Source organism: Rattus norvegicus, chromosome 1, assembly GCF_021556685.1.
Source record: "Rattus norvegicus strain SHRSP/BbbUtx chromosome 1, alternate assembly SHRSP_T2T, whole genome shotgun sequence".
Lineage (NCBI taxonomy): Eukaryota > Metazoa > Chordata > Mammalia > Rodentia > Muridae > Rattus > Rattus norvegicus.
The window spans coordinates 194,546,549-194,574,508 of NC_141534.1; the positions used below are offsets into that span (position 1 = coordinate 194,546,549).

At 49.5% G+C, this 27,960-nt stretch overlaps 1 protein-coding gene across 1 annotated transcript; it reads right to left on the minus strand.

Annotated features, from left to right (window-relative positions):
• Positions 1-344: 344 nt before the first annotated feature.
• On the minus strand, positions 345-27,933 carry Mvp (major vault protein). Its single transcript, NM_022715.2, has 15 exons — positions 27,901-27,933; positions 16,076-16,228; positions 15,737-15,932; positions 11,803-11,926; positions 11,561-11,692; positions 9,988-10,082; positions 9,510-9,746; positions 6,448-6,729; positions 5,473-5,717; positions 5,194-5,391; positions 2,962-3,348; positions 2,299-2,415; positions 1,761-1,887; positions 912-1,100; positions 345-586 (listed from the first exon to the last, which is right to left on the minus strand). The coding sequence occupies exons 2-15, from the start codon at positions 16,198-16,200 to the stop codon at positions 455-457; spliced, it is 2,586 nt and encodes an 861-aa protein (NP_073206.2). The 5' UTR covers positions 16,201-16,228; positions 27,901-27,933; the 3' UTR covers positions 345-454.
• Positions 27,934-27,960: the final 27 nt, after the last annotated feature.

The following is a 27,960-nucleotide window of genomic DNA, read 5'->3' on the forward strand; positions in this document are numbered from 1 at the left end:
AGGTGGCCAGGATTCATGGAAAAGAGCTGCTAGCTGTTGCAAGTGCAGGAGTGCTCTCAGGTGTGCTGGCCGGACAGACAGAACCCTTGACAGAACCGTCTCTTCCTACCCAGGCTCTAAAGAGTTGCAGTCTAAAGCACAGCAGGCTTGAAAGACTTTGAATTCCATGCTTATCATCGTGGCTTTAGGAGAGTTTTCCCCCTGTCTCCCTGGAGACCAAAGTAGTCTCTGGTTATTTTACCAAGGTCTGTGGGGCACCTTCTCATCACCATTAAGATCCCTGATCACCCAGGCTGGAGGGAAGAGAAAAAAAAGAAAGAAAGAAAAACAAAAACATAAATGTCTACAGTTGTCAATTTATTTTATCCATTGTCAGTGCAGTCAGTGTTGACCTAAGGCACAGCATGGCTGCTTCGGAGAGCCTGGGAGAGCAAGTCTTCCCCGGGCTGCCGGATCACTTCTGTGCTGGCGGCTGACCATCAGACCCCAGCCCCAGCAACCCGAAGGCTGTGCTGAAGAGGTTGATGGGAGACGAGCCATCGGTGATGAGAGTGGATTTCAGGCCCAGGGACTGGAGAAGTTTCACCTGCAGGGTTGGAGGATCAAGTCAGCAAGAAGACACCATTAGAGACAGCCGTTTATCTCAGCTACCTCCCCAGGGTGCCTTCTGAGCAGCCCTCCCTAAGCCAAGTGGTTTCTGAAGTGCCACCATCACCTTCTTCATATCGTCCTTCAAGGCATCTGCTACTGTCCCCCTAGCAGTGGCATCCCATGGTGCTTAGTGACAGGTCACAGGGGCAGTTCACCCCATGCCCCTCTCTGTCCTCAGACACTTCCCCAAATATGCTTGCCTTCTCCCTTCTTGGTTCCAAGGCAAACATCCACTCTCCTCCCGTGTCTTCCATTCTCACCTGCATCTCTGGCCCGGCCACAGCCAGGTCCCTGATGGTGCCGGGGCCCAGTGCCTCTGTCATCTCCTTGAACTTCTTTGCCTCCACATTGGCAAGCTGCTGCGCCTTGCTCACCTCCAGCTCCAACTGGGCCCGGGCATAGATCAGTTCCATCTCTCGTACTTTCTTTACTCGCTCCAACTCAGCCTCCTGGAAGGGGGAGACCAAATTGGTTTTAGGTCATGCGGGCCAAGAACTGCCTGTCCAGCAAGTCATCTAAGCCAGCAACTCTGAGAGAACTGAGGCAGAAGGGAATCTCAGGTGCAAATCTTAGCTATGCCCCTATTTAGCTAGTGAATCTTGGGAAGGAATCCCCTAAGTCAAACCTTGGTGTAAAATAGAGGTAACACAGGACGCATGAAAGGAGGTCACATGTAAAACATACAACCAAGTGGGCAGGGAAGCTCATCTGGGGAGCGACTGTAAGAATCTGTCTTCAGGGATTGTACGAAGTGCATTGCTACAGGACAGAGGACTTAGCAAACCACAGAAGGCTCGAGTAGTGCTTTTCAGGCTACTTGGTTTCAGAGCCTTTAACAAACAGGGCTCTTGGGCTGGAGAGATGGCTCAGTGGTTAAGAGCACTGACTGCTCTTCCAGAGGTCCTAGTTCAAATCCCAGCAACCACATGGTGGCTCACAACTACCTGTAATGAGATCTGATGCCCTCTTCTGGTGTGTCTAAAGAGAGCGACAGTGTACTCGCATACATAAACTAAATAAAGACTTAAAAACAACAACAACAAATGTCGCTCTTGCAGGCCCCAATGCCCCAGCCTTCCAGCAGCAGCAGCAGCAGCCCCTCAACTTACCGTCTCAATGGCTAGCGCCTGTGCCTTGAGCTTGGCCTGCAGCACAGAGCCTTCTCCTTCGATCCTCGCTGCCTCTGCACGGGACTCAGCCTCTGCTTTGGCATTACCCGTGCTCTCCACAGCCATGCTGTTGGGGAAACAGAGTCAGGGGAGGCTGAGAAGAGATGCCTGGGTACCTGGGACTTGACGGGGAGTGGAGGGAGGCACCATGACACAAGTATGACAGTCAGAAGACTACTGGTGAGACTCCGCTCTCTCCTTTCACTATGTGGCAACAGGATTGGCATTAAGCTCCTTCATCCACCATCATCTTGCTGGGCCATTGATCTAATTTTCTTCTAATATTGGGGATTGAGCCCCAGGCCTTGTATAGACTAAGTCAGTTCTCTATCACTAAACCACATCCTTACTCCTTCTGGGATTTTGATTTATGCCTCAAAGCATGTTCTACTTGCCTCTCAACCACAACCTTCCTGAGCCAGCAGCTTTCCCAAGACCTCAGACTGGCCCGTCTTTCTACCGCCACTTCTTGACCCACCTCATAGCCTCAAGCTCCAAGAGTTCCTTGCGGGCTTTTTCAGCTTCTGACTGGTCCAAGATCTTCTGCCTCTCAAGCCGACCACGGGCTTCCTGTTCCAGTCTCTGAGCCTCGTGCCTGGGTAAGAACAGAGGCGGGTGAGGTGATGGGCCAGAGCTAAGAAAGGAGCATCTGGAATAGAGACCGAGCCCACCCCCCTCTCCGAGCATTCGGCATACACTTGGACCTAGCACAGTGTGCAAGCTGCAAGCAGCCACGGCATGGCTCTTGAGGCCTGTAGAGGACAGATGCTCTTGATGCCTCCGCTTTCACTGGACTCATTCTCCCAAGGAAAGAAAACAGGCTAGGGTGCTTTTGGGCATTGATGAGCAGCTGAGAGCAAGGGGGTGAGCAGGCAAAAAGGACACTGCCACAAGGTGGGACCGAGCTGAAGGTAGAGGGCAGGGAAGCCAAACTCTCCTGGAGAGTCAGAAAGGCCCTGAAAAGAGTAGGAAGCCATAGGAGTGGGGATGCCCTCCTATTTACAGCCTTATTAGTCATGTTGGGTAGAGAATAGATCCTTGTAGACCAGACAGCAACAGGAAGACTGTGGGTGCCACATTTTTCAGTGTTCAAGTCTTGGTCCTAGCTGAGGTGTTCGCCCTGGGTCCCCACACTACTCACTTGGCTGCTGCCTCCTGGGAGTTGGTGGTAATTTCGATGGCCAGCTGAACGCTGCGCTGAAGGGCATCCCGGGTCCTCTGGTCCACGGGCTCCACTGACTGCACATCCACACTGCTGACTACCAGCCCGTTTTGGGGAAAGACTGCCTGGTCTCGAGCCTTGGGCAGGAGTGTGCCATCAGGACCTGTGTCTTCAGACATCTCAAAGCCAAAAACAGCCATTCGAATGATCCGGGCTGAGTTTTTATGGAAGTCATCAAAGGTGACAGAGGCTACAGCCCCCCGGACTCGGGATGCAATGGCCTTGCAGGCGTCACCCACGAAGTCAGGCACGGAGAAAAGCTTGGCTGCCTCTGCAGGGTCATTCCGGTTCTTCAGTTCAAAGTGCCTGTGAACAAAGGCCCAGAGTGGGGAAGCTATTTTCTCACAAGCAATGATACCCTTTCTGAGCAGCCTTTCAACGCCCTTCTCTGGGGTTCAACAGAAGCTCCTCCCCACAATGGAGATGTTAAATTGTGCCCAGCAAGCACCCATGTTTCCATCAAATCCTCCCAGAGTCAAAACCATCCCATTTTGCAGAAGCAGAAATACAGGGTTCATGGTGCTAAACGCCAGGGCATACCAAAGAGCATACCATATATGGCAAGCCAGAACTTGGAATAGAGGCAAGATGGCTCTAAGGCCTGTGCTCTTAACTGCCACTGGGCCAGCACCCTGTCTACCTCGGTCACAGTAATTGCTAGTTCTTCTCTACCACAAGGTGAGGAACTCAGAACGGGGTCAGACACTGTGTGAACACCATTTCTCCAGTTGACTCTGAGTCGAGCCTCACACTGGAAACCCAGGCTGGCTTTGAGTTCTTTCAGATGACACTGGCCTTGAATACCTGATCCTCCTGCTTCTCCTCTGGAGAGCTGGGATGACCAACAGCCATGTGCTGTGGGTTTCTCTGTGTGACCCAGGCTGACTCTGTAGATCTCACTCTCTAGACCAGGCTGGCCTCAAACTCAGAGATTTGCCTGCATCTGCCTCCCAAGGGCTGGGTTTAAAGGGCCCATACCACTGCCCAGCTTTGGGCCATTACTTTTTTTTTTTTTTTCCCCGGAGCTGAGGACCGAACCCAGGCCTTGCGCTTTCTAGGCAAGCGCTCTACCACTGAGCTAAATCCCCAACCCCCCATTACTTTAAAAAATAAAACAATCTTATTGTGTATGTGTTCATAGTGTAGAAGATCATTGCCATGCCCTCCTGGAGCTCAGAGGGAATTCTGTGGGATCAGCTTCCTCTCTATGCCTTTCTATGGGGTCTGGGGATGGCGCTCAGGCTGCCGGGTGGTACTCAGTGGGTAAACTGAGCTGTCATGGCCCCTTGCTTGCTCTTTTGAAGAAATAGTCTTTGTTTATTATTTTACAGTATAATGTATTTTGATCATACTCACTCAATTACCTTCTCTTATCCTCCTCTCCTCCCCGTGGACCCCTTGTTCCCAACCTTGCTTGGAGTTCCATGACTTTTTAAAAATGACCCACTCAGTTTAACTAGGGCTGTTTGCATGAGCATTGGGGTGGGGTTACTTGTTGGAGTATGGGGACATCATTGAAGAAAAGTTACTCTCCTGCCCCTAGCATCTCAGCATTTAACTATTTCATTACAGCTTTTCAGCACCCCATGAAGTAGGTAATCTTTAATTTCCAGCTAGGGAAAATGAGGAAAACACGACATTCCCTGTATAGGTCCCCAGACAGCAAACACTACAGCTGGGACAGATGCCCATAGGTTGTGAAAAACAAACAAACAAACAAAAAACTGTTCATTTAAAACAAAAAAGAAAAAGAAAAAAAAAACTTGCAGAAAACGGGAGTGGCCTGTGCTCCTTTAGTCTGAACACTGGGGAGGCAGAGACAGGTAAACTCTGTGAGTTTGAGGCAACTTGGCTTACATAATAAGTTTCAGGATATCCAGGCCTGTAGACAAACCTTGTCTCAAAACAAAAACAAAAACAAAGACAAAGACAAAAACCTTGCAGTAATAGATGACAGAGGTGTGGCTAGGTAGTCCCCTGTTGCTGGAGCCTTGAAGTCCTCATCCTAGAAGGCTAGGCCATATCCACCCCATATTTCCTAAACTCCCAGCTTCCCTTTGATCTAGGGCATCAAGGCCTGCCTTCTGTCTGAGTTGGGAGGCATATGCCTTCCTTTGTTTCTGAGGCTGTCCCCTGGGCCCCCAGCCTCACCAGTTGTAGGCAAGCTGCAGCTGCAACCTGGCATGATCTGCAGTTTCGATGGTGATGACATCAGTAAAGAAATCAGGTCCCAGCAGTAGGCAGAGTGCACGGCGGGCATGAGGACGCTTGGGTCGCCCGGCAGAAAGGGACAATACTGTGAACTGCTCCTCAGGATCCAGTGTCACTAGCTCGGGCCCAAAGACCACACTGTGGAGAGAGGTGGAAATCAGCCTCCCTGAGAGCTTCTTTTGGGACCCTGGGACCCCGAAGAGGCCTCTGCTGGCTCACCGGGCTCTCTTGGCTCTGTAGTCATAGACCTGCACCGCTGCATTGTGCGGGACACGGTAGCTGACCACTCGGGTCTTGTTCCTTGGAGCTGAGGGCTGAAGGGGCTTGGCTGTGCCCTTCTGACCCCTGTCTGCCAGAGGGTCATGCCCCAAGTTCAGCAGCTCCTCCACCCCAGAAGGCAGCTCCTTTTCCCACAGGACTTCATCCTGAGTCAGCATGTAGGTGCTTCCAATCACAGCCCGCACCTAGGGAAGGTGTTTTCAGAGACAGTAGGAAGAAGAACATCACCCTCCACCCTAGTCCTGAGCCCACTCTGCCCAGGGGCAGCCCACTGTCCTAGTTAAAGCAGGTGTCTGCAGGAAGACTGCACTCAAGCTTGGTTGCCATCTGCTCGAGTTTTCTCAAGCTGTTGCCCGTGCCTCACTTGCTCATCTGTACAATGGGCCAACTGGGGTTACGGAATAAGGCGGGGCTCACATGTCTAATTCAAACAACAGCACTCGGTGTGTAGTAAGGGCCTGATATTATTTCTAGGGTTTTCCTTGCTGGAGCAATGTGGTTGTTGAGTGACCTTTGGAAGCACCTCATACACACGAACGCTGCCTCTGACTCTGAATTGTTTCTACATTAGATTCTCAGGGAGAACGTTGGTAATGTAGTCCTCGGTAAAACTAAGGTCAAGGTTTAGGTGAAGCAGCAGAAGTCCACAGAGATCTTTATGCTAGGGCCCCATCTGCAGCAGGGCAGAAGCCCTGTCCTAAAGCCTAGCTCGTTCTCTCAGCTGGAGTCTCTAATATGTAAAATTAGGTATTTAGGACAAAGCTGGCAAATGGAGTATGAAATGGCCTCACATCTGCCAGCTGGCCACCTTGGCTGCTGATGTATGAGTCTTTTCCCAACCTGCCTCTTCCTGTTAACATCACCTGCTTGCCTAGAGGAAGCCACCACTGCTACCACCCAACCCGCAGCTGGTACCTTCCCCGTCTTGACATCCTGCACATAGATGCCCTCATTTTGGTCCAGAGGGATAGCCTGACGCTCCTCCACCACCTCCACTTTTGCAGATGGCACATACTCCAGGGGCCCACGGATGAGCCAGCAGTCTCCGGCCTGATGGGAGACCTTCTCCTCGCTCTCTCCCTCCTCCAGGGGCTGCAGTGCCTTCAGTAGCAGCCCCTGCTGCTCTGACAGCACATACACATCCTGGATGCCTCGCTCCAGCCTCTCTCCTGGCTGGAGGAAAAAGGACTTCTCTCCCTAATGGGAAAAAGGGGAGGTTAGGTAGGTCGTGGTATCTCTCAGGCCTACAGGAAAGCCACACTGCCTCAATACAGCCTCCTGGCTTGCCGCCTGTTACATGACCTTGAGCCAGGTCTTCCCATGCTGTGTAGAGGGATTTTTAACCCAGCAATCTTAATCCAACTCTGTCTGGAATACAGACATGCCCTTACCACACACCTTTAATCCCAAACAATGACAGCAGAGTTAGTTTGTACAAGGAAGCGCCCATGTTTGAAAGTGACATCTAATTGAGTGGCAGACAATCAGAGAAAGACTTGACAGAACAGGATATGCCCAACTCTCATGAGAACAGAGGGGAAAAAAAAGCAAGAGGCTACTTAAAAGAGAGCAGCGCAGAAGGGAAAAAGAAGAGGAGGTTTAATGGGAGCCTTGTACAGAGACAGGTTACGGAGAGAGAACAAGTCAGACACAGCTGAAGACAGAACGGGCCAGAGAATGAGAAGGAGCCAGACTAGAGCAGACTGCCAGAGTTAGTTTGAGGCCAAGCAGAGCAATCCAGTCAGAGGTCGAGAAAGAGGCCAGTCTGAATCAGTCAGCACAGAGCAGAGCAGAGCCAGAACAACTGAGTTCAGAAAGAACAATAAAGAGTGAGCGTATTTAGCAGTAAGTCTCAGAGGCTGGAACGTTCTAGGCCTGGATAAGACTATGGAAGGCAGCAGCTTCCAGGCCTAGGTCTAGGTTAGCAGACTGAGGCAGTTAGCCTCAGAGATGACAATTAGGCCAGGCGAATAAAAGTTACTTTTATGTAAAGAGCCACTTTCTAGGAATTTGACACTGGGCTAGGACAAGGACATAGTCTCAAGATCTTGGTCATCTTGATAAGTCCCTGAATACCACGGGACTTGGTTTATTGCCTTGCTTGTTCCTTGACCTAGAACTGATCTTTGCATGTACCTAGAATGATATAAAAGCAGACTGGAGAAAAATGAACCTGTTTCAGCCTCAGCACTGGCTGGAGTCATGTTATAGTGCTGTCTATCTTTTTCTTGTCAATCCTCGCTCCCTCCCTAGACCCTGTTGACTCACTGAGCTGGCTTGGTCACTTTTACAATGTTGAGTTGGGGTTGTGTTGATGACAGAAGCCCAAAGGATACCTTTATCATAGCATCTGTCTCTCTGTCTGGACAATGGCTGACAGCTCAGTTGGTCAGATCTGTAACTGATCGAGACCTAGGTCCTCAAGCTAAACAGTTACGAATTACCCTAAGCTGGGTGCAGTACACATGTCTGTAATCTCAGCACTCGGGAGGCTAAAGAAGGACCATCCTGGGTCCAAGGCCAGCCTGGGTAACAAAGTGAGAACCCTGTCACAAAGGCCAAAGCAAAACAAAAATCTCCAAAGAAAACAAAATGATCACAAAGAAAGCACACACACACACACACAGAGAAACACACACGTACATACACACACAGAGAAACACACATGTACACACACACAGAAACACACATACACATGCACGCACGCACACGTACACACACACAGAAACACACATACACACACACACACAGACACACACACATGTAGACACACATATCCTATTGTTGCTTTCCATTTCTCCTGTGGTTTGCTTTCTTGATATGGTGGAATTTGAGGGTGGGCAAACTCTGGTCTTAGAGTCAAATCTGACCTGCTACCTATGACGATACGGGATACTTCTGGGCTCCTGTATCAGGCTCCAGGTACAGATAGGAGTACAGATACATGTCTTTCTGGCTTTCCTCCCCACTGAGAAGGACTCTTGCTGTGTAGCCCGTGTTGGCCTCCGATTCACAGCCACATATTTTAAATACCCATCCATTAAACAATAGACATTTTAGGTTGTTTTGTTTGCTTTTGAGACAGGGTCTCATTAAGTCATCCTTGCTGGCCTGGAACTCACTCTGTAGACCAGGCTGACCTAGAATTTACAAAGATTTGCCTGCCTCTGCCTACAGAACGCTGGGATTCGGACCATAGACCACCATGTCCTGGGTGTTGGGATTTGGGCCATGCCCCACCACATCCTGCAAGGGTTGTTTTCACTTTTAAGCTCCTCACCCCTTCTTTTCTTTTCCTTTCTTAAGAGATAATCTCATGTATCCATGGTGACCCCAAAACTCACTATGGTCCTTGAACTCCTGCTCCTTCTGCCTTAACCTCACTAGTGCAGTGCCAGACACCTTGTTTCTAACTTTATTTCCATACCGTCTCCATGATGCTGTGGCAATAGCCTAGTTTGATAATTTCAGCAGAAATCTCACCCACACAGGCCTAAACTACCTAGTCCCTGCCTTTGTTTTTTTTTTTTTTTTTTTTTTTTTTTTTTTTTTGTTCTTTTTTTCGGAGCTGGGAACCGAACCCAGGGCCTTGCGCTTCCTAGGTAAGCGCTCTACCACTGAGCTAAATCCCCAGCCCCATAGTCCCTGCCTTTGTAGAGGCAGCTTGCTGAACCCTAATATTTTTCACAGGAGACAGGGTGGGGGAGAGCACGGGGGTTGGGGGTGTGAGATTTGTTTTATGCAGCATGACAAAGGCTCCAGAACATGGAGGAGCAAGTTCAGGAACTTCGGGAAAAGTCTAAGGCTTTGGGGAAGCAAACAGGACAGTGTGTCAGGAATATAAAACTAAGTACACAAAAACACCAAAGCTATTTCCAGAACATACGTGTTCTTGGAAGATGTGGAGTAAGATGAGAAGGCCTCTTGTTGCTCAGGGCTCTCAACTGTCACAGGCTCTGAGGTAGAGATGGGCTTACCTTGACAACACGCTTTTGTCCCAGCTGGTTCTTGCCGTCTGGTCCCATTGGGTCAAGAATGACACAGTAGTGTCGAGGTCCCAGGGTGGTGATGGGTACTACCCCAAGCACCTCCTCATAGACATCTGGAACATGGGCTTCTGTGTCCTGCACTGTCACTAACCATTCCTCCCCGGTGCGGTGGAGCACTCCCCGAAGGTCCCTGAAGTTCTGCAGAGCCCGGAGGTGCAGGGCAGTCTGCAGGTGGAGACACAGGGTATTTGTGAAGGGGAGGCCTCCATCATCCTGCTGCCAGTGCCCCTAACTTGATCCTAGTTCTCAGGGACAATGCCTACCTACCCTGGAGGATGCTCCAGGACTCTCTTTGGAGATCTGACCTGATTTCTCTAGTGGCCATGAGGATGCTGCCTGTCCCTTTCTTGCATGTTGTCTGCCCTGTGAGCACTGCCAGCTTCTCTACCCACACCCAAGCACAAACCTTTTCTGTAAGGATCACAGCATCCACCAGATCCAGCACCTCTTCAAAGACAGCTGGGAGGTAAGCCCCCACGGATCGGACCAGCCACTCCTCACCTAGGTCAGGAGCAGGAAGGAGCAGTCAAGCACAGCCAGTCACCCATCACCATTACTTCTTTGAAGCCCAGAGAACAGGACCAACTGGGCTTTGAAGGCAAAGAGAAGCCACTGCCCCAAGAGTTGAACACCTAACAAGGTCCTTGCAGCCACTGCTCTCTATGAGGCCAGAGGAAAACTAACTTCTCTCCCAGAATTAAAAACCAAAACCAAAACCGAAACTTTTAGAGTCTGGGCATGGTGGCACACACCCATAATCCTAGCATTCAGGACACAGAGGTTGGAGGATAGGGAGTTTTTGGCCAACCTGGGCTACATAGGGAAATCTGTTTCAAAAGACAAGAACCACAAAGGGCCTTCTAGAACGTCAAGACACCGCTACAACTGCACCTGCGATGCTGTTTCTAAGCACCAAAGATTTTTCATGTTCCTGAAATGGGTAAAAGGGCTTCTCGTAGGCCTGGGGAAGTCGTTTTGTTTTTTGGAGCAGCAGGAATGCCTAGCAGGAAGTCATAACCTCACCCCGCATGGCCACGTACCCTAGGCAAGTGCTTCAGTCTTGCTGTGGAGAAACAGGAACAGTAAGAGACTCAGTCTTGTCAGGGCACTAAATAAAATACCATCTATCATCATGAACCGACATTGGGTCAATGTATGTGAACATCTTATCTTTTGATCTGGAACCAGGTAAGATGTGGCCAGTGCCCACAGTTTATGTTACAGAGTAGGGATGGTAGACGGTCCTATCATGGTGTGATTGCAGGGTCAGGGCAAGCATGAAGGGGGTGTGCAAGGTGCAGCTGGTAGACCTCAAGAGAGATGGGGAGAAGCCAGGCATGGTGATGCATTTATACTCCCAGCACTCGGGAGTTTGAAGCAGAAGAAGATTGCCAGGAGTTTGAAGCCATCATGAACTACATGTTGAATACCAGGTCAGTCAGAGCTACATGGGGCACTGTCTCAAAAGGAACAGGCCTGGGAAGATGGCTCAGTGGTTAAGAACACCACTGGCTATTCTTCCAGAGGACCTGGGTTCAGATTCCCAGCACCCACATGGTGGCTCACAACTGATTGTAACTCCAGTTTCAGGGGATTGGATACCCTCTCTGGTCTCCATGGGCACCAGACACAAAAGTGGTGCACACAGACTTACATACAAACAAAACACTCGTACACATAAAAATAATGATGTGTGTGTGTATGTGAACAAAAAATGAAAGACAGACATAGGCCAGGCAGAGCTGGTGTACATCTTTAATCCCAGGTCTTGGGAGGCAGAGATGGGCAATCTCTGAGTTTCAGGCCAGCCTGGTCTACATAGAGAAACCCTGGCTCAGCAGCCCCCCACCCCCTGCCACCATACAACCCTCAGGGGTGAACCCTTCTCTGGCTTCACATGGTTCCTCTTGCTTCCCTGAAGGGAGGGCCCTCCCTCCTTCCTTCCTGTCCACCCACCACAGTACCCCTGTTGATCCTACCTGTCACGCGCCCCTTGCCCTCCCGGTCAAAGCACTCCTTTCGGGCCCTTAGCCGCAGTGCTTGGTTCTGTTTGATGACTGTGGCCTGAATGATCTCCACGACTTCCACTTCCTTCTGTGGGATGTAGGTGCCTGGGGAAGGAGGAGGAAGCCAATGTTGGCACTCAGAGACTTCAGGGTTATGACAGAAAGGCAGGAAGCCCTGGCCCAGACACACACCAAGTAATGGAGACATAACTCACCAGGTCCCTCAAATAGCCACTCGTCTCCTGCCATGACCTTGTCTCCATTCTTATCCTCAAAGTCCAGCAACGCCTTAAGATGCAGTGCTGTGTTGGGCAGAACCACCTGCAGTGGGGTGATGTCCTGAGGGAAAGAAGAGTCAAGAGTGTTCAAGCCGTATCAGGTTTAAACCTGATACTTCGGAGATCAGGGCCACAGTACCAGTCTCTGGGAAGTCCACACCTCTGTGGATCAGATCAAGGCCTTGCGAAGGCTGAGCGAGTGCTCTCTGCTCTCCCACTGAGCCACACCCCAGCCATCTTTGTGCATCTCCATTGAAATCCTAGTGTAGCATACAAGGTAGGAGGGGGCCTAGGGCCACCGGATCTGAAGACCCCGTGAGGATGGCACTGCTGATGAGCCAAGAACACTCTCCTCTGTCGAGGACAAGCGTGAGGAAGAGACCTTGTGGGAGACTTGGAGGGGCATTTAGGCGTCTGAACAATGACAACTGCAGGACCAGGTTCACACTGATGCACTAGAACAGCGGTTCTCGACCTGTGGGTCATGACCCCGGGGGGTCACATATCAGGTGTTTACACTGATTCAAAACAGTAGCAAAACTATAGTTATGAAGCTGCAATGAAATCATTTTATGGTTGGGGAATCACCACAACTGGAGGAACTGTATAGGGAAGCAGCAGTAGGAAGGCTCAGAACCACTGAACTAGGAAGGATTCGAAAGAGAAAGAGAGCTGGGCATAGTGGCACATGCCTATAATCACAGCGCCTGAGACATGGCGACAAGTGAAGCAGGAGTTCAATTACAGAGCAAGCTCTAAGGCAGCCTGGGCTATGTGCAACTGTGTTCCCCCACTACCCAAAAAAGGAGGACAGTATAAAGGGATGTACAACGCGGGTTTTAATCTGTAGCTTTCCTTTCAGTGTTGCCTGTGCTCATGTGGTTCCCTCTAGAAGGAAGGAGAGGCCTTACAAAAACAGATGAACCTAAAAGTTTATAAAAATGCCTTCACAACCGTGACTAGATTTGGCCTCTGAAAATATTCTAAACGAGGCAGGAAAGACAGATGAGCAGACGTGTGTGAGCGGAGAAGCCTACAAAGCTATTAAAGAATCCAGTCAGGACATGAGCCCAAGTGATGCCTATGTTCCCTGTGACAGACTGGTCTGTGTTGTAGACAGTGGGCAGCCATTTTATCTCCTGGCCTCACACTGGAATGAGGAAAACAGATTCCCCTATCAGCTCTGTCTAACCTGACTTGCCTTAAGATCACCATCTTCCTGCCTCTGTTCTCTAAGGCATCTGTCAGCACGCCTCACTGTCACTTCCTGTCTGCTGTATCACAAAGCCAGGGTCCCTCCCTGGCATGCTCCCTGTCTAAGTGACTAGGAGGACAGTGACAGGTGGCTGCCCCCGCCTCACTGTTTCTTGGCGTTTCTAGTTTAGGCATCCATTTGCCTGGTGGTATCTTGAATCAATACTGAAACTAAGAAAGAATAGAGCTACTGGGTAGGAAGCCACTGGGTTCAGATGTCTAAAGTGAGGCCATTCTAGGAGAGGGCTCCCAGATGCAGCCAGAGCTGCTAAAAGTCAGCCCACAGCCAAGGGCCAGAGCTCAATGTCTTGAGTAGTCACAGAGAGGAAAATGAGGGGACATAGGAGCTCAGGACAGGGCGTGAAAGCAGCAAAGACAGGGATACAACAGACAGACAGACAGACAGACAGACAGACAGACAGACAGACACACACACACACACACACACACACACACACACACACACACACACCATAGGCTGGCCTAGAACTAGAGATTCTCCTGCCTCAGCCTCCCAAACATTGGGAAGCCAGGCAGGTACCAGCACACCTGGCCTGGCTTGATTTAGGGCTTTGCCCAAGGAAGTTTAGCGGAGGTGGGGTCTGGGGTCAGAGGGATCTGTGAAGGACTAACTTAGAAAATGTCATGTTCAGGCTGCTACGAAAGAGTAGGTAAAAGAGAGAAAGCCAGGGGCGGGTAGAAAATAGATTTACAAGGCCGTTAGCAAAAGTCTACAAAAAAACAAACCAAAACAAAGAAGCTTGGGAGCTCAGGCATGAGAGCTGCCACAAGATCACAAGACCCAGGCCAGTGTGTGCTTTACACGGGAGCCGGTCCATGTGGTAAGACTCTGTCATCTCCAAAGCACAAAACAAAACCAAGAGGAAAAAAAAAAAAAAAAAAAGCCACAGGCTGGAGAGGTGGCTCAGCAGTTAAAAGCACTGACTGCTCTTCCAGAGGTCCTGAGTTCAATTCCCAGCAACCACATGGTGGCTCACAACCATCTGTAAGGAGATCAGATGCCCTCTTCTGGTGTGTCTGAAGACAGCTACAGTGTACTTATATATACTAAATAAATAAATCTTAAAAAAAAAATAAGTAAAAGTAGGTTACAAAATATTTGTGCCTACAGGTGGCACTCGACATGACCTAGGCATAATGGGTCACTGCCTCTAATGGGGTAGAGGAAACTGCAGATTATGAGGGGTTAGCAATGCTACAGTGTATTTATATATAATAAATACATCTTTAAATTAAAAAAAAAAAAGCCAAAAGAAAGGCCATGCTATTGCCACGAAGGAGGCTGAATCAAAAAATGTTTCTTGTGACCTTGTGCCCTTAGAAAATGCTGCCAGTCTCAGAGAAGAGCACAGTGGAAGAGCATGAATGTTGGCTGAAGATGGAAAGGCCCCTGGGTGACACCTTGCCCTCCTGGTGTGAGTGTGGGAGCCCGCAGGGGAAGCAGGGGTTAAGGTGAGGTCGGGATGGGAAAGCTTGATTGAGCAGGCATCAGATTGGAAGATCTGTAGATCTAAAGCCCCACCTCAGCCCTACTCACCCAGACTATCAGATATCAGATCCTCTCTCTCTCTCTCTCTCTCTCTCTCTCTCTCTCTCTCTCTCTCTCTCTCTCTCTCTCTCAGGAGGATTCTGTCCAGAAACTCACTCTGTACACCAGGCTGTCCTTGAACTCAGAGGTCTGCAGCCTTTGCTTCCTGAGTGCTGGGATTAAAGACTTGTGCTACCACTAACTACCACGCCTGGCTTCACTCAGGTAGGATTGCTGCCTTTCCTCATTATTTGTAGTTTCATTACATTTTCATTTTATTTATTCATGTGCGTGTATGCAGATATGCAAGAGTTACCATGCACCTTTGGAAGTCTGAGGACAGCGTTCAGGAGTTGATTCTCTCTTCCCACCACAGTCATGGGTCTGGGGCATGGATCTCAGGTTGTCCGTCTTATGTAGCAAATACTTCTGGGTCATCTCACTGGTTCCTGGCTATTTCTGTTATCCCTCTTCCCAGCTGTGTGTGTCTCTGTGCACCCCAGAGTCATGCTACTGGGCACTCAGGAGCAGGAAGCACTGACTGGGGCTCTTGCCTAGCATACATAATGTCCTGAGTTAACCCTAGGACCCACCCAGTGGAAGGAGAGCACTGACTCCTGCAAGCTCTCCTCTGACCTCCGCATGCATTTGTAGCAGACATGCATGCCTTGCCCCATTAAATAAGGAAATAAAAACATAAAATACCAAGCAGGTAAAGTTAAAACTATTTTAAAAACTCAATAGACTCCCTTGCTTGGGAGCTCAAGCCTGAAGGCAGCATGGGTGAGGGTCTGGCTATGATGGTGGTCCATGCTTCCATTGCAACATTCCCCGGGGCACGGGCACGGAATTGTGAGATGAGGCGAGTCTGTCTGAGGTATGTGGGGAGTGCAGGGGAGTTAGAATGAGGGGACTGTGAGTCATCTCTGCTCTGGGTGAGAACCCATAGCTACCTCCTCAGTCCTTCCCACAGGGGCTTTGCTTTCTCATTAAATGCAGGAGTTGGGGGCAGCCCTGAGGAGGCACAGAGCAGGCAGAGTTCAGGCTCAAGGGAGGAAAGCGAGGTACCTTTTCCAGCACCTCCCCTGGATACAGGGGGAAGGGGTCCTGGGCTAGTCGGATCTCCTGGTCAGCGTGCCGGAGTCGGACTTGTCCTGTGATGTCAAATAACACAGAACTCTGGGTGTCCCGGGACACAGGGTTGGCCACTATGCAGTAGTGGCGTGGGGGGACGGTCACCATGCGAACTGGGGCAAACAGTACCCTGTTGTAAGGTAAAAAGGGGTGTGAGGAGGGGGATGATGTTCCAAAGGAGGCAGTCAAAGCAAGCGAGACCCTCCCAGCCACCCAGATGAGGGTCAGTCCTGCCAGCCAGGCTGTCCTCCGCTGGGGCAGCTCTACACTAACCTCTCATTGTCCTGCCGGATGTAGGTCTTTGGTCCAACCTCCACACGGGACACATTACTGTTCTGGTCCAGCACATGGATGTAGTGGTATGGGGGGATGCGGATGATGGCCTCTTCAGTTGCCATGGTGAATCCCAAGCTTTTCCCACCAAACCTGATTGCAGCACAGAAAAGGACAGGCAGGGAAGACACAAGGTAAACAAGGGCATTTGGGACAAGGCAGGTTATTCCAAAAATGGCCTCTCCTTCCCAGATCCCTTGGTTGTCCCCTTCCTGATCTTATTCCCACCTCCTCTGCTTTTTAAAACGTAATATGTTTTTAATTTATTTTTTATTTATGTGCGTACACTGTAGCTGTCTTCAGACACACCAGAAGAGGGCATCAGATCCCATTACAGATGGTTGTAAGCCACCATGTGGTTGCTGGGAATTGAACTCAGGACCTCTGGAAGAAGAGTCAGTGCTCTTAACCGCTGAGCCATCTCTCCAGCCCCATAAAATATTTTATTTCATGTCGTGTATTTGCTTGCATAAGTTTATGTGCACTATGTGCTTGCATGCGGGAGCCTTCAGAGACCAGATCCCCTGGAATTAGAGTTAGTGGCAGTTGTGAGCCACCACATGGGTGCTGGGAACTGTACTTGGGTCCTCTGTAGGAGCAGTGAGTGTGTCTTCATAAATGTGTGTGTGTGTGTGTGTGTGTACGTATATGTATATATATATATAATTACATAGGTAACTTAGTTTATATGCATAAATGTTTTGCCTGCATATATGTATGTGCACTTTGTGTGTACCTGGGGCCCTGCAGGGGTCAGGAGAGTGTGTCAGAACCCCTGGAGTTAGACTTAGAGGTGACTGAGCCATTCAGTGTGGGTGCTGGGACTCAAACTTGGGTCCTCTTTACATCTGAGCCATCTCTCAGCGCTCTTCCTCCTCCTCCTGCTCCTACACCCTTCTTTTGCCCTGCCCCTACTTCTGAGACAGAGCCTGGCTCCATAACCCTGACTGACTCAGTCTGCTGGAATGAAAAGCAGGCTCTACAATGCCTGCTTCTCCTTTTCTTATCCCCACTTCAGACCTCACCTCTGTGAAGAATTGCTTGCTTCAGTTTCTTCACAGAAGCCAGAGGTTCTGCCACCTTTCCCTCACTCCTGTCCACTCCCTCTACACACCTGTGGATCAAAGGTTCCCACTTCCTAGGGTTCACCAGGCAGCTAGGCCAAGCTGAGTGATCCAGCAGATCACCCTGGGATATAACTACATGGCCTTGTCCCACACATGCTGGGGAGCTATGGTTCTGCAAAGGTTACTGGCTTTCCCGGAGTCGAGAGGCTTTTTATTCAGTCCTGAAAGCCTAGCAGTAGTCAGATGTCTGTCTGTACCCCTTTGCCTTCCTGTGCTCTAAGTAGTCCTGAGGTGAACCTTTCAGAGGTGGGCCCCCACATAGAAAAGACCCAAGTGACACTCCCATCGAACCAGGTGGATTCCTAACAGTAAAGCCCAGTGAAGGTGAAGGACCTTCACCATTTCTTAGCCTGTAGAAGCCCTCAGCTCCCACTATCAGAAGAAGCAGGGGCAGGATGGAGAGGAAAAGAGGGGGAAATGATTTTGTATCTACCCACTCCACTGTATCGACCTCTGAATCCTGGCTGGTTTCATTCAGTGCTTAGATTGTTTGTGAATGTGACACACCCCAGCACAGCCCATCCTTAGACCCAGCACCTCTTGGACTTTGGACATGTCTATCTGAGTCAGTAAAAGACAATTAAGTCTGCTAGGCAATGCAGAGGCTTGCCTGCCTGCCTGCCTGCCTGTCTGCCTGCCTGCCTGCCTTCCTTCCCTCCGTGTGTGTGTGTGTGTGTGTGTGTGTGTGTGTGTGTGTGTGTGTGTGTGTGTTTGCATGTGTTTGTGTGCGTGTGTGTGCCTGTTTGTGGGCAGTGCCTGCAGAAGCCAGAAGAAAGCTTTGGATTTCCTGGGTCTAGAGACATTGACAGTTATAGGCTGCCTATTCAGGGTGCTGGGAACAAACTCCTGTCCCCTGCAAATGCAACAAGTGCTCTTCACTGCTGAGCCATCTCCCCAGCACCTGGAAATAATCCCTATATTCTGCCACATGTGATTCTACTGAACATTTGGAATGTGGTTGGTGGGTCTGAGAAAACAAATTGTTACTTTTTTGTTTCTTTGTTTTTGTAAAGACTCTGGTTAAGTAGCTGGAACTGGTTTAAATTCTTCCTGTTCTCACTTCAGTCTCCTGAGTGTGGGAGTTACATGCATGTGCCGCCATGCTTGGGCAAAGCATTTTTGTTTTGGCAGTGTTGATACTGTAACCTAGTGGGCTGGAGAGATGACTCAGTCATTAAGAACACTGTTCCTGGGCTGGAGAGATGGCTCAGTGGTTAAGAGCACCTGACTGCTCTTCCAGAGGTTATGAGTTCAATTCCCAGCAACCACATGGTGGCTCACAACCATCTGTAAAGAGATCTGATGCCCTCTTCTGGTGTATCTGAAGACAGCTACAGTGTACTTATATATATAATAAATAAATCTTTAAAAAAAATATTAAAAAAAAAAAAGAACACTGTTCCTCCAGAGGTCCTGAGTTCAATTCCCAGCAACCACATGGTGGCTCACAACCATCTGCACTGGGATTTGATGTTCTCTTTCTAGCAGGCAGGTGTACATGCAGATAGAGCACAAAATAAAAGAGGAAGGGAGAGAGAGAGAGAGAGAGAGAGAGAGAGAGAGAATATGAATCTAACCTAGGGCCTTCCTCCCATTCCTCCCACATGCTGGGCAAGTGGGCTGAACTACACTACATCCTGTCCTGAGTAGATTCTGGTCAACTTGACACAAGCTAGAGTCAAGTGTAATGCTAAATGCAGGCCTCCAAGACCCGGTTGCCCCAGAGACAAGATGTTATATGACCTTGCCGCCAAGTTCTTTCTGATTGGTAGGTAAAGATGCCTACAGCCTATACCTGGGCAGAATTGAGATAGGCGGTACTTGGTGTTCCTGGCCAGTAGGGAGACCGTGAGGAAGGGGAAGGGGAAGGGTTAGGAAGAGGATGTCAAGGGTTAGGAGTCCAAAAAACATGGCCCTGAGGGCTGGCCAATTGGAGTTAAGAGCAGCCCAGATGAAACAGAGTAATAACACAGAAGGTAGATATCTGCCCAGCTCTACTGCTGAATAGGTTGTGTATGTCTTCTATCCAGCAACTAAAAGGTTAAAGGTGGGGTAGGAACCACAGATTGGGATTAAATTTTTTTTTCCAGAGCTGGGGACCGAACCCAGGGCCTTGCGCTTGCTGGGCAAGCACTCTACCACTGAGCTAAATCCCCAACCCCTAAATATTTTTTAAATATATGTATCTTTATTTTATGTACACGAGTACACTGTCTCTGTCTTCAGACACACCAGAAGAGGGCCTCAGATTCCATTACAGATGGTTGTGAGCCACCATGTGGTTGCTGGGATTTGAACTCAGGACCTCTGGAAGAGCAGCCAGTGCTCTTTTTTTTTTTTTTTTTTTTTCAGAGCTGGGGACCGAACCAGGGCCTTGCGCTTCCTAGGCAAGCGCTCTACCACTGAGCTAAATCCCCAACCCCGCAGCCAGTGCTCTTAACCACTGAGCCATCTCTCCAGCCCCTGGGATTAAATATTTCAACAACAAAGAGGACTGGAATTGAGACCATGCCTCCATCAGATTGCTTGTAGGCAGACCTGTGGGCCATTTTCTTGATTGCTAATTTATAGAGAGGGGCCCAGAGACCATTCTGGATAGAACTCCCCCTACCCACAACAGATGGTCCTAGGTAGTTGAGAAAGCAGACAAAGGAAGTCCCCAGGAGCAAGTCAGGAGGCAACACTCCTTCATGCTTACTTAGTTCCCGCCTCCAGTTCCTGCCCTGACTTCCTGCATCTGACCTGGAAGATGCAATCAACTCTTTCCTCCCCAAGTTCTGTTTCCTCCTCATGTTTTACAACAGTAGAAAGCAAATTAAGACACATCCCCAGGAAAATAATTTACATTTAATTTCAGGGTCTAGCAGTGTAGCCCACCAACAACACTAGGCCCTAGGAACGGAACAGTCCCCCACATGGGGGAAAGCCCTTAAATTTTAACTCAAATAGGCCATTGTGGCTTTTTTGATCCATTTTGCCATTGCTGATATTATAGCCCTAACTAGCTCAGATAAAGACTGTAAGTCATTCAGGGTCACTCGATGTGACACTCAGGACTAGGCCCCTGAGCCAGAGCCTGAAGCTTTTTAAAATTTTTTATGATTGTTACTACTACTAATTGTTCTGACAGGAATGAGGAATGAACTTCACAAATACTACACCAACTCTCTTTGTAGCACCGAGCTATAACCTAGCTGGTCTTTTCTGTCTCTTAAGGTAATTACAAACATGGCAGCATTGCTTAGGGACATGGATTCAAAAGGCTTGGGTTGGACCAGGGATGCGGCTCAACTGATAGAGTGCTCATGTCTGTCATTCACGAAGCCCTGGGGTCAATTTCCAGCACCACATAAACTGGCATGGTGGCTGCCACCTGCCATCCCAGCACTCAGAAGGCACAAGGAGAGTCAGGAGTCTAAAGTTATCCTTAATTACACAGAAGCCTGAGGCCAGACAGGAGACTCCATCTCAAGACAAAAGAAAAACAAAAGCAAGAACAGAGGGGAAGGTTGCAGTTTGGGGTGTGTGTCCAGGTGCAAGAGGAGGCTCTCTGTCAACCTTGGGCGGTGACATCTACTTTTTTTTTTCCCTTGGTTTCTCTGTGTAGCTCTGGCTGTCCTCAGATCAGAGATCAGCAGCCTACTGCATACTGCGAGTAAAGGCATGGGCTACTACCACACAGCATACTTTTTTTTTTTAATTTGTTAAATTTTATTAAGTGGGTGTGTGTGGCGCGGTGTGCCTGTGGAAGTCATGGGACAGCTTACGGAAGCGGAGTCCGTTCTCTCCCTCCACCGTGTGGATCCCTGGGAACTCTGGAAGAGCAGTCAGCCCCAACTGAGCCATTTCTCCAGCCCCTAGCTTTTTTTTTTTTTTTTTTTTTTTTTTTGAGGTGCTGGGGACTGAACTCAGGTCACTTGAATGACAAGCATTTTACCAGCTAACCTATTTCCCTGGCCCAGTGCTTTTCCCATGTTAAAGGGAGGATATATTTTGCTTGGGATGGTTAAGCACTGCAAACCTGACAGCGTTTAGAATCACCCAGGACATGATCCTCAGGGCTTGTCCCTAAGGGAATTGTCTAGATTAGGTTTAATTGGTGTGGGAAGACCCAGCCTAACCACCACTCTGTGGGCTTGGGGTTCACTCACACTGAATCAAAAGGAGAAAGCTGGGGGCCAGCATTCAGGTGTTTCCGGTACAGCGACCGCTGCCTCCGGGTTCTGATAGCTGGTGAGTACAGTGTGACCCGCTGCTTCCGGGTCCTGCTGCCATGCCACCAGGCATGCTGACTGCAACTTCAAACGGAGGAAAAATCAAGTCCTTCCTGAAGTTGCTCTTGTGGGTATTTTGTTGAAAACACATAAAGCAACGAACACACTGCCTCTCTCTTTAACCCTGCAGCTGTGATGTGACCTAGATGCTCTCCTGAGCTCCCTTTTCACATGAGGCCGAGTCCCCTGATTCTCAGGAAGGTAGATTTTCAAGGCTCAGAACTTGCCTTTCTGACTTCTAGGCTCGGTCTGTCCCACCCCGTGTCCCGCCCCTCCCTTCCCTTCCCTTCCCTTCCCGCCCCCTGCCCTCCACCCTACTCCTCCCTCCCCACCCCCGCCCCCGCCCCCAGCTGCTCCCTCTGCTCTGAGTCCTCCTAGCCACTGCTTATCCTGCTCAGCTTTGCCGCTGTTCCAGTTATTCCAGGACGTGAAATGGAGCTGTCTCAGGAGAGCAACATTCATGATCCGAGACACTTAAACCGAGACCCTAAAGTTTGCGTTTTTGTTTTCGTTTTGTTTTGTTTTCTGTGTAGTCCTGGAAGTGGCTATGTAGACTAGGCTGGCCTTGGACTCACATATCTGTCTGCCTCTGCCTCTGCCTCTGCCTCTGCCCCTGCCCCTGCCCCTGCCCCTGCCCCTGCCCCTGCAATGCTGGGATTGAAGTTGTGCACCACCATCGCCATTGGACTCCTGACTCTCTTTGGATGGATGACCTTAGACAAGTCCTTTGTTCTACTATCTGCCTCCTCAATTACCAAATTGAGATGACTAATAGTCTTTTCCCAGCACTGCGATGACATGTTTGTACAGAAAGCACCCAGAGCCAAGCTTGGCTCTTTACCAGTACAGTGTTTACTACTGAGAATAGACAGGGCCCAAGGCCCAATTTTTCCTAACCCACTGAGGGGTGTGGTCAGGGCCTCCTTCCCCATCTGGTATTAGGGCTTAATCCTCACTTGTCTACTGGTCAGGAAGGAGGTAGGCCTTCATGCTAGAGGCACAGCAATGCAGAGGCTTCCCACAGTTGGATAACATCATCTCTCCAGGGGCTCCAATGCAGGTTCATTGCAAAGGAGAAGACAGGCCAGGAAACCAGATGGGACAAGAAGAAGGGCCTGTGATGCCAGGAGGGCTTGGAGGCCCCAACCGGAAGAAGGGAACTATAGAAGGTCCTCTGAGGTGGGAGTCAGCTCCAGGCACTGCCTCTATTGGCTCCACTCCCCAAGACTGAGGCCTCTCCACCATCTGTCACCCCAGCTGGGAACAGTCAGGGGGCCTGAGAGCCTCTCCCAGCTCAGTGACTCAGCAAGAGCCTTCCTCAAAGCTAATGAGGCTGGATTCCGGCCTTGTTCTGAGGCCAGGCCTGCTTCTGTACCAGGGTTCCATTTCACTTCCCTGTCCACTCCCTTACCACACCTCACAGCTCTCCTTCCGCTAAGACTACCAGCAAATCCCCTTGGAGCAGGCATTGCCTTCCACCCCTGACACTTACATTTGTGACTAGTCCCACACTCTGGCAGCTTACTAGATGATGTGTACAGTCCCAGATTTTTATTTCTGTTACGCCAAGGCCCTCAAAAGACAATGTATGCCGGGTGTGGTGGTACCTGCTTTTAATCTCAGTATTTGGGAGACAGAGGTAGGAAGGTCTCTGAGAGATGGAGACCAACCGGGTCTACATAGTGAGTTACAGGCTAAGTAGGGCTACATACTGAGAGCTTGTCTCAACATAAATACATAAACCAGAGGTAAAGAACCTATGGATGCCTCAGGTCTGGCCCCGGCTCCTGCCGACCCCACCTCTCCTTTCTGCTTTGCACCGAGCTCTGCTCCCTGCCAGCTCTTGGGCATACCGTCTAGCCTGGCCTGCTCTCAAGGCTGAAAGTGGCAGGATCCACAGCTGGTCCTCAGTATCGCAGAAGCTGGCTCAGCTTGCTGCGCAGAGTGGAGTGTGGGCCAGGGTTCAGGTAGGTGGACTGGTCTCCAGGACACAACACAAAACAAGGACAGGCTCATAATCCCAGTCTTTTTTTTTTTTTTTTTTTTGAGACAGCATCTCACTCTGTAGCCCAGGTTGGCCTTGCACGGCAATCTTTCTGCCTTAGTCTCCCAAATCATGGGATTATAGAGTAAACTGCCACGTCTGTTCTTTTCCTGTTTTCTTTCCCAGATAGGATCTTGCTATATAACACTGGATAGTGGGTTACTATGAAGTCCATGAAGGCCTTGAACTCAAAGCAAGCCTCCTGCCTCAGTTTCCTCAGAGCTGGGAATATTGATATGGGCCACCATGCTTGGCTTCATTCTTTTCCTGGCAACTCAAAGGCAAGATTGATGTATCAGCCAAAATCAATAAGTCATGAATCATCACATTTCAGAGATTTTCAGAAAAACCTTCGAGTGGTTGGCATAATGAATCTAAATAGCCAGTTCCTGTTTCAAAGTGACCACACCATGGTCCTGGTCGGCAGTGAGGTTTTTTGTTTTGTTTTATTTTGTTTGTAAGGAGTTGTTATTATTATTATTATTATTATTATTATTATTATATTATATAGCCCCGGCTGTCCTGGAACTTGCTAATGTAGACCAGGCTAGCCCTGAACTTAGAGATCCACCTGTTTTTGTCCCCAAGTGCTGGGACTATTTATTTATTCTTTTTTGTTTTGTTTTTGTCTTCTGCTTTTCTAAGACAGGATTTCACTGTGCATCCCTGGCTGTCCTGGAACTCACTCTGTAGAGGAGGTTGGCCTCGAATTCACAAAGATCTGCTGCCTTCGGTCTCTGGAGTGCTGGGATTAAGGGCAAGTGGTACCAGTGCCCAGTTTATTCTTTTATTATTTTTTAAAGACAGCTACAGTGTACTCATATATAATAAATAAATCTTTTAAAAGTGACTTTAAAAAAAAAGATTTGGGGTTGGGGATTTAGCTCAGCGGTAGAGTGCTTGCCTAGCAAGCGCAAGGCCCTGGGTTCGGTCCCCAGCTCTGAAAAAAAACAAAAACAAAAACAAAAAAAAAAGATTTATTTATTTAATGTATGTGAGTACACTGTAGCTGTCTTCAGACACACCAGAACAGGGCATCAGATCCCATTACAGATGGTTGTGAGCCACTGTGTGGTTGCTGGGAATTGAACTCAGGACCTCTGGAAGAGCAGTCAGTGCTCTTAACGGGGGAGGGTTCATCTCAAGCAGTTCACGCTCAACAAACCTGATTGCATCTTTCCTCCTTTCTCTGGTCCAGGGTAGCTCTGAACTCACTGTGAAGCTGAGTGAATGGTCTCAAACCCTAATCTGCCTTCAGGAGGACAAGGACAACTCGCTCCATCCCTGGGATTGTGTCCCACTTAGAACAGCCCCTCTCTTGTGGTTAACTGTTCCAGTTGCTTCAGGTCACCCTGAAGTCATTACTGCACCATTCCTGCACTTATTACTTTAACCATTAACATTGCCATAGGTCATTCGCCTGCCTGAGAACAAACCTCCCCTGCCTAGCTTCACTCAAGTAGCTCCTTTGTCCCCAGCCCTGCTCTCTTGATCTGGGCAGGACAGAGAGTGAAGGGGGAAGGTGCTGACCCAGCCCAGCCACCAGATGGCTGCCCACTTTGGTTTTAAAAGGTCCATATTTAGTCTAAGTAGGGCCTGTCGTCAATGGAGTTCCTCCCTGACCTCCCCTTCCACCATGTTGGTTCTGGGGCTTGAACTTAGGCCATCAGTGAGGCTTGGCTGCAATGTCACTAGTCCCTCTCAAGAAAAATCTTACCCAACCTATGGCTAGAGTGGTAGCCCAGGTTGTGATACTATAACATAGGCAATACCAGGCTAAGGGAAGGCTAGAATGAGACTCTGGAAAAAAAAACTTTAACCTAAACTGTGACCCAACTAGGCCACTTTGTGGTAGGGGGACAGCTTGGTAGCCTCACCATGTGCCAAGTGGCTCTGCCCCCCCACCCCCAAATGTTACAAATGAACGCCAGTTACCAAAGTGAATAGTGTGCAGACTGGAAGCAGGCTCAGGAGCTGATTCAGAAGCCCTGATCTCCATCAAAGTGTTCTCTCCTAAGAACTTTTCTCTCCTCAGACTTGGCTGGGATTCTTTTTTTTTTTAACTTGTCTTTAGGTGGGTCTCTGTGTCTGTACATGTGTGCAGTGGCCCATGGACCATGGAGGCTAGAAGAGGGCATCAGATCCCCTGGAGCTGAAGTTAAAACAGTCGTGAGGCCCCCAACGTCAGTACTTGCAACTTAAGTCACGGGGGCATCTCTCCAAGGCCTGCTTTGTGGCTTTGTTTTTTTAAAAAGACTTATTTATGTTATGTATGAGTACACTGTCGCTTTTCACACACCAGAAGGGGGCATCAGATCCCATTACAGATGGTTGTGAGCCACCATGTGTTGCTGGGAATTGAACTCAGGACCTCCAGAAGAGCCGTCAGTGCTCTTAACCACTGAGCCATCTCTCCAGCTCACGTTGTTTTAAGAGGAGTCTTACTGAGTTGCCTAGGGTGGCCTGGAACTTTGGGGATAAAACAGTCCTCATGCTCCCACACCTAGCTTCTGGCTGACATTTAATCCTATTCACACTTCTCCCAGGCTTTATTCGGGATCCATAGAATTGAGGATTCCAGGAACAACCCAACCTACCACATCAAACACCTTTACCCAACCCATTCTAGCCTTCGAGATCAAGGCCTAGCCCAATCATCTGGCTCTGGACGGTTGGCCTGGCTTCCCTGGAGACAGTATGGCTTGTCATCACGAGGTAGTCAGTCTCACTGAAGGGGACATAGAGGATCTGGGTGGGTTACTGCCATCCAGGTGATGGCACCAATGGGCTTTCAAAGGTGAGCATTTTCCATAACCTGAGCCAGTGAACAGCCTCTGCTACACAAGAAGAGTGTGGCATACCACAGCAGGCCTGAGCACCCAGCATCCAGGATCTCAAAGGTAGGAGTGGTCCTGCCCAACTGCCCCGCCTCAGGGCAGGGTGCCAAAGGTATAAGTAGATAGTTTCTGGGAAAGCCATCTGCCACACCCGTGATGGCCAGCCTCTCTTCCATGTCCCAGGGATATACAGGCAGGAGGGACATAAGGAACAGCTTTGTCAACCACCATCTCCTACTAGAGCTGGGCTCCAGTCACAGATCCCAAGTCCCTAGACCCTCAGGAGGGCTGTCCAGTTGAGCTTCCTCTTGTTCATTTCCCCTTCCCCTAAAGCTTTACTCTTGTTCTCATTAAACTCTGTACCTTCTGAAACCAAGCTACTCTTCCGCTTGTCCCGCCGCTAACCACTGCAAGAGTGGCCAAGGCCCATGGTTGGCACAGTCCTGCACAGGGCAACAGTAAAAAGCCTCCACAACTGGCAGAGAAGGGAGTCAAGGAGAAGTCACAAATGTCAGTCATTGAAGAGAAGGCAGAGCCCAGGTCCTCAGGGAGTGACACCACCAGATGGAGTCTGAATGGAAGCTGTAACTTTGCCCAGTTGGCTTCTGTTATTTGTGACAGGGTTTTACATAGTAGCTTAAGCTGTGGTAGAACTGTATCTCAGGCTGGCCTCAAGCCTCTGGAGACCCTCCTGCCTCAGTTGCCCAAGTGCCCCAAGTGCTGGGATTAGAGGTGTGAACTGTGTCGGGTAAGGTTCCCCGTTTCTTTTTTCTTTTTAAAGTGTGCTAGGGACCTCTGGACACATAGGTGTGCTATGTCACTGTGCCACACTCCATCCATCAGGGCAGAGTCCTTGCCCAAATACATGAAACCCTAGGTGTGAGCCCCAGCTCTGAATAAAACTGATGGCGATGACAGAAATCTATGTCAGCATTCACTCAGGAGATGGAGGCAAGAAGGTCAGGTGTTCAAGGTCATCCCAGGCTACAGAGAGTTCAAGACCACTTTCTCAACAACCACCACCACCACCCAACCAAAACAAAACCTAAAGTCAACCAACCAAACAAGAGAAATGAAAACGATGGTCTCTCCTGCTACGTGTCTGAGTTGGTTCAGGACTCCTGGGCTCAAGGCATCTTTCCGCTTCTGCTACGGAGCAGGGAGTAGCACATGTGTGCTACTGGGCCTGACAAAAGTACCCCCTCACCTATAATCTGTTGGGGAGACCCTGATGTCAGGGAGGCCTGAGGTTTTGGGGTTGAGGACATTAACAGGGTGCTTTCAAACCCTGAAACTCATAGAAAGTGAAACCTCACAAGGCAGAGCCACCAACGCCCTCCCTTCCTGTAATTTGTGACTGAGGTGTTCTTGTCTCAGTCACAAGAAAGATTTCTGAAAAGCAGGAAGACTAGAGAGAGCCTTTGGAACAGACCCCTGGGTTGGAGTCTGGGGGGGTCCCGCCAGGGTCACAATCTGTACTCACATTTAGCAGGGTAGCTGGCAGCTGCAAGCCACAGGTCAGGAATTTCCCTCACCAAGCGGA

Excerpts from the sequence above, each read along its gene's own strand:
- Mvp (NM_022715.2), bottom strand. The coding sequence starts at position 16,200 with ATGGCAACTGAAGAGGCCATCATCCGCATCCCCCCATACCACTACATC. Across the intron at positions 11,693-11,802 it reads GTGGCTATTTGAGGGACCTG|GCACCTACATCCCACAGAAG; the intron begins GTGAGTTATGTC and ends CTCCTTCCCCAG. Across the intron at positions 6,730-9,509 it reads GACAAAAGCGTGTTGTCAAG|GGAGAGAAGTCCTTTTTCCT; the intron begins GTAAGCCCATCT and ends TTTTCCCATTAG.